General features: G+C 39.6%; 1 protein-coding gene across 1 annotated transcript in view; it reads left to right on the top strand.

Annotated features, from left to right (window-relative positions):
- The window catches only part of xylt1 (xylosyltransferase I), a 96,567-nt gene that overhangs the window by 57,923 nt on the left and 24,256 nt on the right, over positions 1 to 14,388 (top strand). Inside the window, exons 3-5 of the mRNA XM_058067151.2 lie at positions 4,333 to 4,505; positions 6,497 to 6,699; positions 13,012 to 13,092. Coding sequence (XP_057923134.2) covers positions 4,333 to 4,505; positions 6,497 to 6,699; positions 13,012 to 13,092 — 457 coding nt within the window. The remainder of the gene's footprint in view (positions 1 to 4,332; positions 4,506 to 6,496; positions 6,700 to 13,011; positions 13,093 to 14,388) is intronic.

Genomic DNA, 14,388 nt, shown 5'->3' on the forward strand with positions numbered 1-14,388 from the left:
TATGCCACCTCCATCACTCTTGTACGGAGTACCTTGTACAGGGTTCCGTCATCCCAGATAGGTACACTGCCCTGCCTCTCTCTAATGGCGTTACAGCTGGCTTGGAATGTATTTGTTGTTCCCATATCACAGGCACTATTTTGTTGTAACTTCTCTCCATTCCTCTTCTCAAGAGGAGAGGCGTTATTTGTGTGGCCCGAACTCTCTCGCTTTGCAACTCACCACCGCGTTCATTGTGACAGTGATCAAAAGACACCAAGAAATGGAAAAGAGTTTCCCCCTGGTGGCTGTCATCATAACAATGCAACAGATAAATGAAATCATGTGTCTGCCTTACTGTCCTTGTGCCTGCCTGCCGCCTGCCGCCTGCCAGTGTGTTATCGCTCCCTCTTCCCTCCTCTATTCCCATCCTAATTCAAGTCCTAACCTTGTTAGCACTAAATTGTCCAATTTGATTTGATCAGTGTTGTGTCCTTGAGGCATTGCCTGGATTAGCAATTGTGTTAGATCTGATATTAGCATCATTGAATGTTGGAGGAACATGTTCAATCTCTTTGTCTGTCTTATGCTAACTTGGATGTTGTGTGTTTTTGTTGTCATGCTCCAGGGGCTGGAAAAGCCTTTGTACAGTATTCATTCATTCATTCATTTTCTACCGCTTTTTCCTGTCTTCGGGCGAGAGGCGGGGTACACCCTGGACTGATCGCCAGCCAATCGCAGGACACATATAGACAAACAACCATTCACACTCACATTCATACCTATGGACAATTTGGAGTCGCTAATTAACCTAGCATGTTTTTGGAATGTGGGAGGAAACCGGAGTACCCGGAGAAAAGCCACGCATGCACGGGGAGAACATGCAAACTCCACACAGAGATGGCCGAGGGTGGAATCGAACCTTAGTCTCCTAGCTGTGAGGTCTGCGCGCTAACCACTAGACGAAGTGCAAAATATCAGTGCTTGACAAAAAAAACACTATAAAGACATAAAAAAATTGCCATTGTGGGTTTATTTTTAACAGTGGTACTGTATAGTATGTATGGGGGGGCTGCATGGTGGACGAGTGGTTAGGCAGGACACCCGGATCTGATTCCCCCCTCGACCATCTTTGTGTGGAGTTTGCATGTTCTCCCGGTGTATGTATTGGTTTTCTCCTGTTGCCTAAAGACAGCTGGGGTAGGCTCCAGCACCCTCGTGAGGATAAGGTAATGGTAATGGTTTTATTTAATTTGAACATGCATCAGATTATGCATCCCATAATCAATTCCCCAGTTCCACATGTCCAAAAGGAGTAGGAAGAAGCAAAGCTTATTAAATTCTACCCCTCCATCTGGTACTTTTACAATCAGTAACTGTTACATTTGTTCACTTCCTGCTTTCCATAATACAGTTTAAATTTTTTTTTGTTTTTTTTTTAATAATGCACCTCGTACCGAAGTACTCATAAGCTCATAAGCAGTAGAAAATGAATTAATGAATGTATATGTATGTTTTTTTTTTTACCACAATTCATCCAATTTGCAGGGGAGTGAATGCTGAATTGCAAAAATGCAGGAAATCAAACTAACAATAAATCTTTATGAATACTCTTATAATAAGATAAAATGCAGAGTCAAACACAGACATTTACACACACGTTGCACATGTCGGCATTCAGTGCCACTTTTATTCCTGCTTCACATGGGCTGTTAGATTTGATGTTATGCAAGATGATTGAGGACAAGAGCAGGGTGAGAGCGGATGAAGGAACTGTCGTTTCAAAGATTTATGGCGCGACAGGAAGAATGATGTCGACGCTTTACTTAAAGAGTGATGAACTCAAGAGGAGAGATTGTTTTATTTTATTTTTTTTTTCTTCATTTTACTGCTGACTTTTCGTGTCAGGTCAAAATTACTCAACGCAGCGCAAATGTTGAACAAAAGTGACAGCGCAAATGAAGTTCACACACATGGCAGTGCTCATTAGTTCAGCTATCTAGGATGGCACACATTCAGGATCCTTTGTGAAACAACTGGCCCAATTATCCGAGTGTAAAGCAGACCAGTGAACCTTTTGAGCTGGCCGGCAATTACCATTCAGTCTAATACCAACCCCAGATATTTCCCGTAGGAGATGTCTGTAAAGAGTGAGGCGCAAGAAGTCAGTAATGACAGTTCTAATCAAAAGGCCACGTTGTTAACCATCGATACATTTGGCCAAAATCCTGCTGGACACCTCAAATTTATATAATATATGTTAAGTGGGAGGGCCGCACGGCGGTCTAGTGGTTAGCGCGCAGACCTCACAGCTAGGAGACCAGGGTTCAATCATCTCTGTGTGGAGTTTGCATGTTCTCCGGGTACTCCGGTTTCCTCCCACATTCCAAAAACATCCAAATTGTCCATAGGTATGAATGTGAGTGTGAATGGTTGTTTGTCTATATGTGCCGACCAGTCCAGGGTGTACCCCGCCTCTCGCCCAAAGACAGCTGGGATAGGCTCCAGCACCCCCGTGACCCTCGTGAGGAAAAAGCGGTAGAAAATGAATGAATGTTAAGTGGGAGGGGTTAGGGCAGCAACTGTTTCCCTCCTAGCTTCTAGTATGTTACCTTGCATCGGTCCCACCCACGAAGCTCCACTGTGTGTACGCCAGCGGCCCCGCCTCAATCCACAGAGACACAGCAACTGTATGACTAACAAGAGGTCTCACTCTGAAGCATCTATGTGCTCAGCCAATGCACAGAGTGAACCCTCTTAGTATCTGTTTGGTGCATGCACATGGAAATATAATATATACAGTAATGGCTGTCCAAATGATTGAGTTCATTCGCCACGAGACGTTTTTTTTTTTTACATTTGAATTTTGTGAGCTCTCATGACACCCCGATTAATAACAGTCCTTCACTGTCTATTATAATATGGGGGAACAGTCAGTTCAAGTCTTCCGCAAGTTTGCAAGGGGGGGGTATAAAACCGCACCGTGAAGTAATATGAGGGTCCCGATGTCTCTCCAGGGATGATTGTTCACTTTTGATAGTGTCTTGACACATCGTGGTTGAGTCTGTGTTTGCTTCCATTATTTTGCAATTTGTGCAAAGTGCAGGTTGCCTTCTAGGAGTTGGACCTGAGGGGAATGACAATGTGCAATTTTTTTCAAATTGTGCTGTAGTCTCTGTACAAGACACAGAGGAATGACTAATAATAGCATTTACTGGATGTGAAGTGTGTCGATATCCCAAAAATAGATTCTTTCTGATTTTCTGCACTTTAGAAATCAGACTGTTAATTGTGTTATTTTATAATGCATCATTTGATTTCTATAACTTTACTGTAATGCAATGCTCATCAAATAGTGGGACAGTGAATTGGGGGGTCATTAGAGCCAGGGGGACTATAGTCATAACATGAATGAATGATACTAGTGCCCACAACTCATACAGTGGTTTGTACAAAAATAAAATGAATGTTACAGGTTGTCAACAGTATTTTAAATCAGGAACAGAAGTGAAAATGTTCTGCCTCATGGGGGCATGACAGAAAATAATTGAGAACCACTGGTATAATTACCCAGTGGTAAATGAATCCAATATGGTATTAACCAACAGTGACACAGAAGATGATATCACACTTGGTAAATTTTCCTGTTGTTTTTTAAGGCATGAAAGTAATCCATTCATTTTCTGTACCGCTTATCCTCACAAGGGTCGCGGGTATGCTGGAGCCTATCCCAGGTGTCTTCGGGCGAGAGGCGGGGTACAGTCTGGACTGGTGGCCAGCCAATCACAGGGCACATATAGACAAACAACCATTCACACTCACATTCATACCTATGGACAATTTGGAGTCGGCATTTAACCAATTAAAAACATGTTTTTGGAATGTGGGAGGAAACCGGTGGAATTGAACCTGGGTCTCCGAGCTGTTTGGCCTGTGCAGCCTATGATTTTGTAAGGCATGAAAGTAAACCAACCATTTTCTGTACCGCTTATCCTCACAAGGGTCGTGGGTATGCTGGAGCCTATCCCAGCTGTCTTCGGGCGAGAGGCGGGGTACAGTCTGGACTGGTGGCCAGCCAATCACAGGGCACATATAGACAAACAACCATTCACACTGGCATTTACCAAATTAAAAACATGTTTTTGGAACCGGGGGAATCGAACCTGGGTCTCCGAGCTGTGTGGCCTGTGCAGCCTATGAAAGTAATAATTGATTTATTATGCTGTAATAATCAAGTATATAGCTGAATGACAAGGAGACGTCCCTGGTAGGACATTCATTAAATAAAAGTAAAGTATATTAAAATGTATAAAGTGTTGCATCAATAAAAACAATTTCTTCATGTCTGCACAGGAAAAGCCAATGCCAACATCCAGTGGGATGAAGACTCTGCTGAGACCTTCCCTTCAAATCCAGTGAGAATAGTATTTGTCCTGGTGGTGCACGGACGCGCCTCTCGTCAGTTTCAGCGTCTCCTCAAAACCATCTACCACACTTCCCACTACTACTACATCCACGTGGATCAGGTGAGCTCCAATTCAGAAACAACCAAAGTAACACTTAGCCTTCGGACTTGCTGTTGAATTCCCACAATTGTTTTAGTTAATTATTCTTTTTGGTTTTAGATGGTCCAAATTAGCAGGCAGGGACAGCACTGATTATGTAATTAACCATTGAAATGTGAGCTTTCTGCGGGCTGGTAAATTTGGACTACATTCACTCAAATGTGCGGCATGTTTTTTGTGATTTTGAATGTTATTTCTTCCTCGAAATCCAGTTAAAGCACTTCAAAAATGATGATAATAATGCTCCGTTTTTCATTGACGCCGCCTTAAAGGTAATAATTAAACTAAATATTGTTATGTTTTGGATTTACAGTGCTATAGAACTTGCAAAACTAGCCATGAGACCAGCCATGTTGTTTGGTCTAGAGACAGTGCCACTGAGGAAAAAGTTTGGGAGTGACCAGGATGGATAGGATCAGGAACGAGTACATCAGATGGACATTACATGTTAGAGGCCTTGGAGATAAAAGTCAGAGATGCCAGACTGAGATAGTTCGGACATCGGAGGTTAACGGATGCAGTGAAGGAGGACATGAGGGTAGTTGGTGTGAGAGAGACAGATGCAGAAGACAGGGTTGGATGGAGGGGATTGATTTGCTGTGGCGACCCCTGAAGGGACAAGCCCAAAGAGAAAGAAGAAGAAGTGCTATAGAACCTGCTGCTTACTTACTTGCTTACTTGAAGCCATTTCTAATATAAAGCTCTTCTCATGTAGAAAAAAATTAATGCTTTAATATGGAATAGTCTTCTTGATACAGCAGCTACTGGGCGTCCACATATTGAGATCGGTGAGGTGGAACTAATATTACAACATAATAAAATATATAATAAAAATAAAAATAAAAATAAAAATAAAAATAAAAATAAAAATAAAAATAAAAATAAAAATAAAATAAAAATAAAAATAAAAATAAAAATAAAAATAATAAATTACATATAATAATTATATATAATTATATAATAATAAATTATATAGTAATATAATAATTATAAATAATATTTAAAACATAATAAAAAATATTAAAAAATATTTGTCCCTGTTTGAAATGTATCCTTTTTAACATCTATTGAAGTAAAAATCACAGAATTTGCGCATTTCTTGATCAATTTTTTGAGACCAGAAACCAGAGATGCGTTCGTGGGTTAGATGATGCACGCTTGTTTCTGTTTCTTAGTATGTCTCTGATATAATGTTTGCAGAAAGATTTTCTACAGCCTGTGTAATGTCTTAAATATTTAAGTATGTGACATCATTTTTCTTCCTGATCTGCAAGGAATCAGTACTGTGAAATAGTACTCTGATGGACGCCATCATCACCCTCGGCTTTCATCGCTTCACAGTTTTTCAAAATTATATTCATCAATAAAGCTGTTTTGTGTTTAAATATCTTTGTCAAAACGTGCATATTTAAGTTATTGTAATACAATCGTACAAATACAAATCTAAGGCATTCAAAAGACGCATTCAAAGACATTGACATAGCTTTCTTTTATTGTACCAGTCACGGTGATCCCTGACTACTGTTGCAGTCGTAATCCACGGCAAGCTGAAACTCAATTCTGAACCCAGTCATTCTGCTCCCCTAGGAAACACATATAGAGCATGATTTTATTTTATGATGATTTATATGATTTATTTATATGATTTATTTACACTTATTTTGTTGACTATATTGGGTAATGTGATTGTAAAGGTGACTATGGGGTGTTAGTTTATGTCTAGAGGACTCAAATAATGTTAAACACTACTTAAAATATTTTATTTATAAAGAAGGAATCCTACTTATCATGTGCCATCTGGGAGCCAATTAACTACAATAAACGAGGGATTACTGTAAAGTGAAAGTTGTGGCCTGTGAGTATTGAACATACAGAACATGTTCATGACCCATCAATCATGTAGTGATGTGAAGCCAATAAAGTTGATTGAAGTGTTTCCCCTTCTGTCGCAGCGGTCCAACTACCTCCATCGCCAGGTAAAGTCCTTGGCCGCTCAGTATCCAAACGTGAGGGTGACACCATGGCGCATGGCCACCATCTGGGGGGGCGCCAGTCTCCTGACCATGTATCTTCGAAGCATGGCCGACCTGTTGGCTATGAGGGACTGGAGCTGGGATTTCTTCATCAACCTCAGCGCTGCTGACTACCCCATTAGGTAAAAGCGGAAGAGCAGATCATGGATGTGCATGCGCATCAACTATTGGATTATTATTATAAGGAATGTGCAAACCAGGGAAAGCATAACAATAAGACATCTCTCCTCCATTATGGTGGAAATTCAATATGCAAGGGTCTGGGCTTCTGTGGTTAACTGTGTGCTTTGAATAAAGAGTCTCGCACTCCAAAGCAAACAGATCAATGAAGTAGAACGGCGGCTTCTCAAACACTTTCCCTTCACACCTTCCCTTCCAAAGCCTTTGTTTCCTTGCTTGCACTCCATTCAATGGGTTACATGGTGAACTGATTACAATTTAATTGCCCAGAATCAATACATATTGACTTCCTCGGCCTGCTGTGTACTGGATGGTCCAAAAGCTCTATCTCAATTTTGAAAGAATTCCTTTAAAGATGCCGGAGAAGGTAATTAAAAAGTACAAAGTCTATGTGAACTGGACATGATGTCATAGAAGAGGAGTTTTGCGGGGAAATGTCTAGACTTTCTTTATATGACTTTATTGTCCTTCAGGGAGTTCAGGGTCTGCTGCATTTTTGAAGAAGCTACGCAGCAACTAATTAAAATGCTTCTATTAAGGAGGGGGAGTGTTATCTCTTCTGCACAGCCAGATGTCTACTAGTTGGATTTAGACATGTTGTTATAGCGGACAAAAGACAGCAGGATCTGATGTCTGAAATACTGGAGCCAAGAAATGGAATTTGTTCATAGACAAGTTTTTAATCTTGTTGTTTCCGCCGTATTGATGAATGCTGCCGACGTGCTGTCAGTATGTTTTTTCGCACCATGTCGGAGTTTATGTCTTGCAGCATACAACACGTTTGCATTTTTATCCTGTCAATGTATGATTAAATGCACACCGGAGTGACTGTGCCAGGGCACTGTTATGCTCATATTTTGCATCCTCATTTGCATGAGGGTGATGGAGTTGGGAAAAGGACTGACAGTGGAGATTTTAAGACCCATCTGTTGGGAAATGAAACGATTGATGGAGCAAAGGAGGAAACTGAGACGCAAAAATTACAAGGAGACGCGAGGGTGTGAGAACAAGCTTTGGGGAAATGGATGCTTTAGATCATGCAACTCTAAAACATGGAAATTTCACTTTTTATAGAGCAGCTATATTTGGGACTGCTTTGTTGCAAATGTGGCGCTTTTAAAACTGTTGTTTAAGTACTCAATGTAAGTATGTAAATATATAGAGAGTTTTAACAAGGTAAGTAGTGTCAAAAGTAGGAGTGAATGATTCGAGTACCTCATTTTTTCTGTTTTTTTTTCCGAGGAATCACAAAAAAGAGGCGAGAGAAAATGTTAATGTACCTTATGAACATCATGTTAGCAGTGAAGAGGGATAAAGTTCTTAACTATGACTATTAAATATGTCTTATTTATCATTAAAAAAGACATTTTAAAAGTTACTTAAATAATCAAAGGAATATTTTAGTAGAATACTCCATCCATTTTCTACCGCTTATCCTTACTAGGGTCTGTCTTCAGGGTACACCCTGGACTGGTCGCCAGCCAATCACAGGGCACATATAGACAAACAACCATTCACACTCACATTCATACCAAAAGACAATTTGGATTTTTGGAATTTGGTCAATTAACCTAGCATGTTTTTGGAAACCGGAGTACCTGGAGATAACCCATGCATGGAGTACATGCAAACTCCATAAAGAGATACCTGAGCGGGGAATCGAACCCGGGTTTCTTAGCTGCGTGGCCTGCCACTTGTGCACTGAGTAGAATTCTCGTGCTAAAATTTTCGATATCTTTAACCCTAGTCAAAAGTAACTTTTTCTTATTGGTATGTAGCAACTTTTAAGGTATTATATTCTCCTGTCATTGAGTCTAACCACAAGTTCAACTAAACGCCACCGTCCCTTTTAAATGATCTGTTAAAGCAGAAAAGTGTAGTGAAATATGATTCAGGGCAAACAGGGCCATGCACACAAAGTACTGCATGTCCTTGTGGATCTGCCACAGAATTCTCAAAAAAAAACCAAACACAACACATTTTTGTACACACACACACACACACACACATTATACAAATCCCATTGCACTTGTTTGATTAACTATGTACACATTTACATCATTGCAAACATGCATATTTCACTTGTAGACCGATACAAATCCCAGTGTACACTTAGAGATTATGCTACAGATGTTCATACATAGAAATGCGACGTATCGAGATACACGTTTCTCACTCACAAATTATTTTATAATTATCATATGTGTCAATATGTCACAATTAACCAAATACATGTACGTTGGTTTGGTGTTAAAATATGGCTTTTGAATACATTTCTACACACTGGGATGTGCCTGGGCATCATGTCATGTATTAAAAGTGTTTTTTTTTTCTTAGAATAGGGCTGCAAAATTAATAGAATTTTAATCTTGATCAATAAGATAATGGTCAGCGATAATAATAACATTTGGAAAGCAGGCTCTGCAGTCAAACCAGGGGGCGAACAAAAGACTAGGACTTTGTTAAGAAGCGTAACTCGCAATCGAGCGGCAGCCTCAGATTGTTCAACATGTGAGTCGAGTAGCTAGAGCAGGGGTCACCGACTCCTTGATCACGATTGACCAGTCGATCTTTGGGACTTTGCCAGTTGATCCTGAAAATCTTTGGAAAAAGAAATGCATTATCGCATCAGTGCCTTCCCCTCCTGGAGCGTGAACCATTTACGGTGGCACCAAACACAGTTCCCACTAAACACAAGTACACAAGTACACACACTGATTCAAATATGAATGAGTAATATCAACACGACTTCTGGCCAACTAGCAAAACTCACATAGACAGACAATCAATGAGTAATTTCCTGGTTGGTCTCCTTATTGGTGTAAACATTGCCGCTTTCTGTGGCTGTCTTCTTCTTGTATGAATTCAATGTTGTTGTTCTGATGATGGTTTGGTCATAAATTGACCAAAATGTGACTTACTGTATGTTTGCTTTTTTTTTGACTGATGATCAATGGGACAGGAGGGAGGTGTTATTTCCCCTCTAATTCCCTGATAATGTCTGCCCTGCCGCATGGCTGCCTCTGAAAGGCCAACATGGAGCCACCACACCAGTAGGGTGTGTGTCCAGAGGGGCCAAAGGATGAGTTACACGCATGCTTTGTCAGAGAGTATGACCCTCTTGCCCGGCTTTTATCTACATTGTCTCGCTGCTCGTACCTCGTTTTAAAACAGCTTCCATGGTCCAGCAATGTGTAAGAAGTTTGAGCTTTGGGTGTCACATATTACTAATATTGTTTTTTTTTTGCGGCCTTTAGAGGTGAAGGAATGGCTCTTGCTGCAACACAAAAAAAAGTAGTTGGTAAAAAGTAGTTTTTCGCAGAAAAAAAGACGGTAAAAAGGAATGAAAAATGGAAAGAAACAGGAATAAAATTAAATCTAATATAATAAAATGAATGAAAGATGAACAAGATTTTCATATTATTTTCAAATTATTAAAAAAAATGTATCGGATGAATCATTGTTTTCAAATTAATTAATCATGATTAATCACCATGTCTCACTATGACTGAAATTTTTAAATTTTACAGTATTTTTATTGACGGAAAAACAAATTATAGGGCAGGATTGTGTATATTTGTATGTTTTAACAGCGCCAAAATTGTAATCAAATTAATAGATGGCACACGTCTGAAAATCTATTTACTAACACTGCTTTATTACGCTTTAAACGTGGCACAGAAGATGGATGGATGGTTCCTTTAATAGCAAATTATTTGAATCAGACTTATTATTATTTATTATGAACAGTGAGGAAATTTTAAAAACATATCATTTAAGATGAATTCACATGTTATGAGTGAATTTCATGGCATTTCCCAGCATCATTAAATGCAGTAAAATGCTGTCTCTTAACTTGAAGGTTGCGGGTTTGATCCTCCATCCCGCCGCGATCATGTCAAACAAAGTATGCTCGGGCAAGATACTGAACCCCCAGTTGCTCCCAATGCTGCGTCATCAGTGTCAAAGCGCTATACAAGTGAAAGACCATTTACAAATAATGTGTTAAAATGTAGGTAAATGTACACTTTATACACGGGAGGGCAGACAATGTTATGAATTATCTTTTACAGACAGGTGAGGTATTGTAGAGCTGGATGCCGTGTGGAATGAATGAAGTCCTGCAGCGTTCACTGTTGGAACAGAACTGGAGGAGTCTGTTGGAGAATGAGTGCCTCTGCAGGAAATAACACTTCAAATTTAGAGTCTTGAACAAGAAATCTTAGTGGAAACAACGAAGAACCAATCCTGAAGTCCAACCTGTCATGCGGGACGTGACAGGTAGTAGTTTGTTTTGCGTTTAAGGTGCCACCCCCTGCAATGAGGGGTCATTCTATAACATACAAAAAAAAAAAGAACCAAGTTCAATTTTATTTTGTAGTCTTTTCATCAGACAGAGATGATAAATGTGATCCTTGTCAAATGTGTTTGAGTGTGTAGCCATAACCCATCAAGTGGAACATTGCCCTCTTCCACCCTGGGATCATATATTGAAAGTTCTGCTTATAAAAAAGGGCACATTATAAATTTAACAAGAAGATGGAAGTGAAGCAATGGCATAAAAATGAAGTTTAATTGGCTATGATATTGGAAAAAGTGCACAGTTTGGGGGTGTCTGGTGGGGTGTGAAAGAAACTTGTGTGTGGGTGTGTGTTCACATGCGCGTGTGAATCCCACAGAGAAACACAGCCACAAGGGTGACAGGAAGCAAAGTATACCCAGTGGCTGGGGTGACCAATCAGGTGGCAAAGTTGGAGCATGATACAAATTCCATTTGTTTTGCGTGTGTGTGTGTGTGTGTGTGTGTGTGTGTGCCTTCAAGCACTTGTGTGTGTCTGTGCATGTATATTGTATTGGCAATGTGCAAACTAGCTGTCACACAGCATCCTTGTGTGGGTGGGAGTACAGCACGGAGACACAGAAGACTGCACAGCATATCATCATTCAGACTTTATGGCTCAGGACCTCCTAAGATAAGCCCCCCAGGCTGTGAAATTGCTCCTTCAAGAGAAAATGACATTAATATGCGCTTGTCCCTCCCCCCACTGATCCTTGAGCTTTTTACCACAGCCTCGCTTGCTCCTTTTGGAAAGGCAAAAGCAAAGCATCATGAAAGGCTCCTACATAGATGAAATGACTGGGGCATAGCCTGCAGAGCAAAGCTTTTAGCCTGCCCCGTCTGCATGAGAGGGGTGACGCTGCCCTACAATGTAAAACCAGCATGGAGTCTTTTATCAAAATCATGGAGACACAATCTTTTGTATGATCCTAAAGAGTCTGCTGGGGAACACAGTGGGAGCGGCTGAGGTCAATAAATAATCTATCTGTGGCTTCAAGTGCCACAATGTCCTTTTCGGTTGGGAGTTTGCAGTGTGATGAATATGCAGAGCTACAGTATGTCTTCATTACTTCCATGGTAATCCCTGTTAATACATATTACATACTGTATGTGGAAAAGAACTGCAACCTATCTGTGGCGGTGAGTTGCTGCCCTGACGTCATTGTACATCTAATATCTGACTATGTATGTATGCAATGTGGTGTGTTTGGACGCCATCTACTGTACCGAGTTGCAACGTCAAGCTATGCAGACAGTCCCATTCTAATGGTTGTGTGCAGAATCTAAAAAAATAATAATAATAATAATTCACCAAATCTATCTGTGGTGGTCAAACTTATTAATGATCGGTCATAGCTTTCAGTGTTAAAAATAATAAAAAATACCTTATTTTTACGGACTATAAGTCGCACTTTTTTCATAGGTTGGCTGTTCCTGCAACTTATACTCCAGAGCGACTTTTTATGTTACATAAACACTGGACACCTTTTCTGTTCATGTTTATTTTTTGGGTAGCTGAATAACTATTGTGTTAGCATATCTTACACCTATTTTACGAGTTATACTCTAGTGCGACTTATATATGTTTTTTTTCTCCCTAATTATGCATTTTTGGCATTGTGCAACTTACTCCGGAGCGACTTATAGTCCAGAAAATACGGTAATTGTCATTTTTATTTGATGTATTCATTGATTATGTTTTCGATTTCCTGATTTCTACCTTGCATTTTTCCAGTTCAACTAGCAAAATACATATTTAAAACAGAACTTATGCACAATGAAAAAGTCACTAAGGAATAAAAATGAAAGATTCCATAGCACCACTAAACATTTATAAGTTCAGACAGACTATATGTGCTGCCGAAAAACATCATGCATTTCTACATAAAAAGTATATTTCTTTCTTCTGTTTCAGGACTAATAACCAGTTGGTGGCCTTCTTGTCCAAATACAGAGACAAGAACTTCATCAAGTCCCATGGCAGGGACAACGCCAGGTGAGAACTTTGTAATCACCATGCGGCCCAACCCAAATACAACCAGCGAGTCACAATTGTGACTTCATGAATGATGAATTAGTATTGTTATTGTCGTGATGCAGGGAGCACCTACTTTTGCTGCGGCCATTCAAAACACACGGATGCATACTCAGTGGTGTGGTGTGGCATTTGAAGCCACAACGAAATATCTGATTCTTTGTTCAGGATGGCTATGCTCTTCAACAGAGGCAATGATCTTGATAATATGTGAAAAAGTATACTTTCCATCACTCAGACATGTAGCATCTCCTATGTTTATACAAGCTCAGCTGGTTGACCGGAACTTGACTCCCTGCCTCCAACACTTGATACGGTCACGGTAGTAACACAATCTATTATGTACGCAGGGTGTCACTTTCTGCTTTTGATAAAAGTCCATAGTGACAAGTTAACACGTGACACGTTTCGCTAAGGAATACACTACACTAAGGAATACAGGGCTTCCCTTACAGTTTTAAAGTCTGAATTTTGACTCAATAATGGTAAGCAATTTTGCATACCATATAGTCAATCTTCAAACAGCTAAAATAATGCATAAGGCTAAAAACAACCAATTACCTAAAAATGTCATCCAATACTTAAATGAAATATGATCTCAGGGAAGAAGTACATTTGAAACACTTATATGCTAGGACTACGTTAAAAAGCCATAGCATTTCAGTATGTGGAATCAAACTATGGAATGGATTGAGTAAGGAAATCAAACAATGCACAACGATGAGCCAATTCAAAAAACAATACAAGCAGTTGATGTTTGCTAAATACAAGGATGAAGAGTCTTGAACCAGTCATGATGTGCTATATATATCACTATATTGACACTTACTATGGTACACATTATGGCATTGGATGCTGATATCATCTTGTACTTCGGTACGAGGTGCATTACTAAAAAAAAACAAAAAAAAAAAACCTTAAACTGTATTATAGAAAGCAGGAAGTGAACAAATGTCATGATGTGCTATACATATCACTATATTGACAGTTACTATGGTACCAATTATGTCATTTTATGGTCATATTACCAAAAATAAAATAAAACTTCAACTATATTAGGAAAGCAGGAAGTGAACAAATGTAACTGATTGTAAAAGTACCAGATGGAGGGGTAGGATTTAATAAGCTTTGCTTCTTCCTGCTCCTTTTGGACATGTGGAACTGGGAACTGATTATAGGATGCACTCAATTGTAATCTGATGCATGTTCAAATGAAATAAAACCATTACCATTACCATTACATTACCATTACCAGTG

Source organism: Doryrhamphus excisus, linkage group LG9, assembly GCF_037039965.1.
Source record: "Doryrhamphus excisus strain RoL-2023G ecotype Guam linkage group LG9, RoL_Dexc_Guam_v1.1, whole genome shotgun sequence".
NCBI lineage: Eukaryota > Metazoa > Chordata > Actinopteri > Syngnathiformes > Syngnathidae > Doryrhamphus > Doryrhamphus excisus.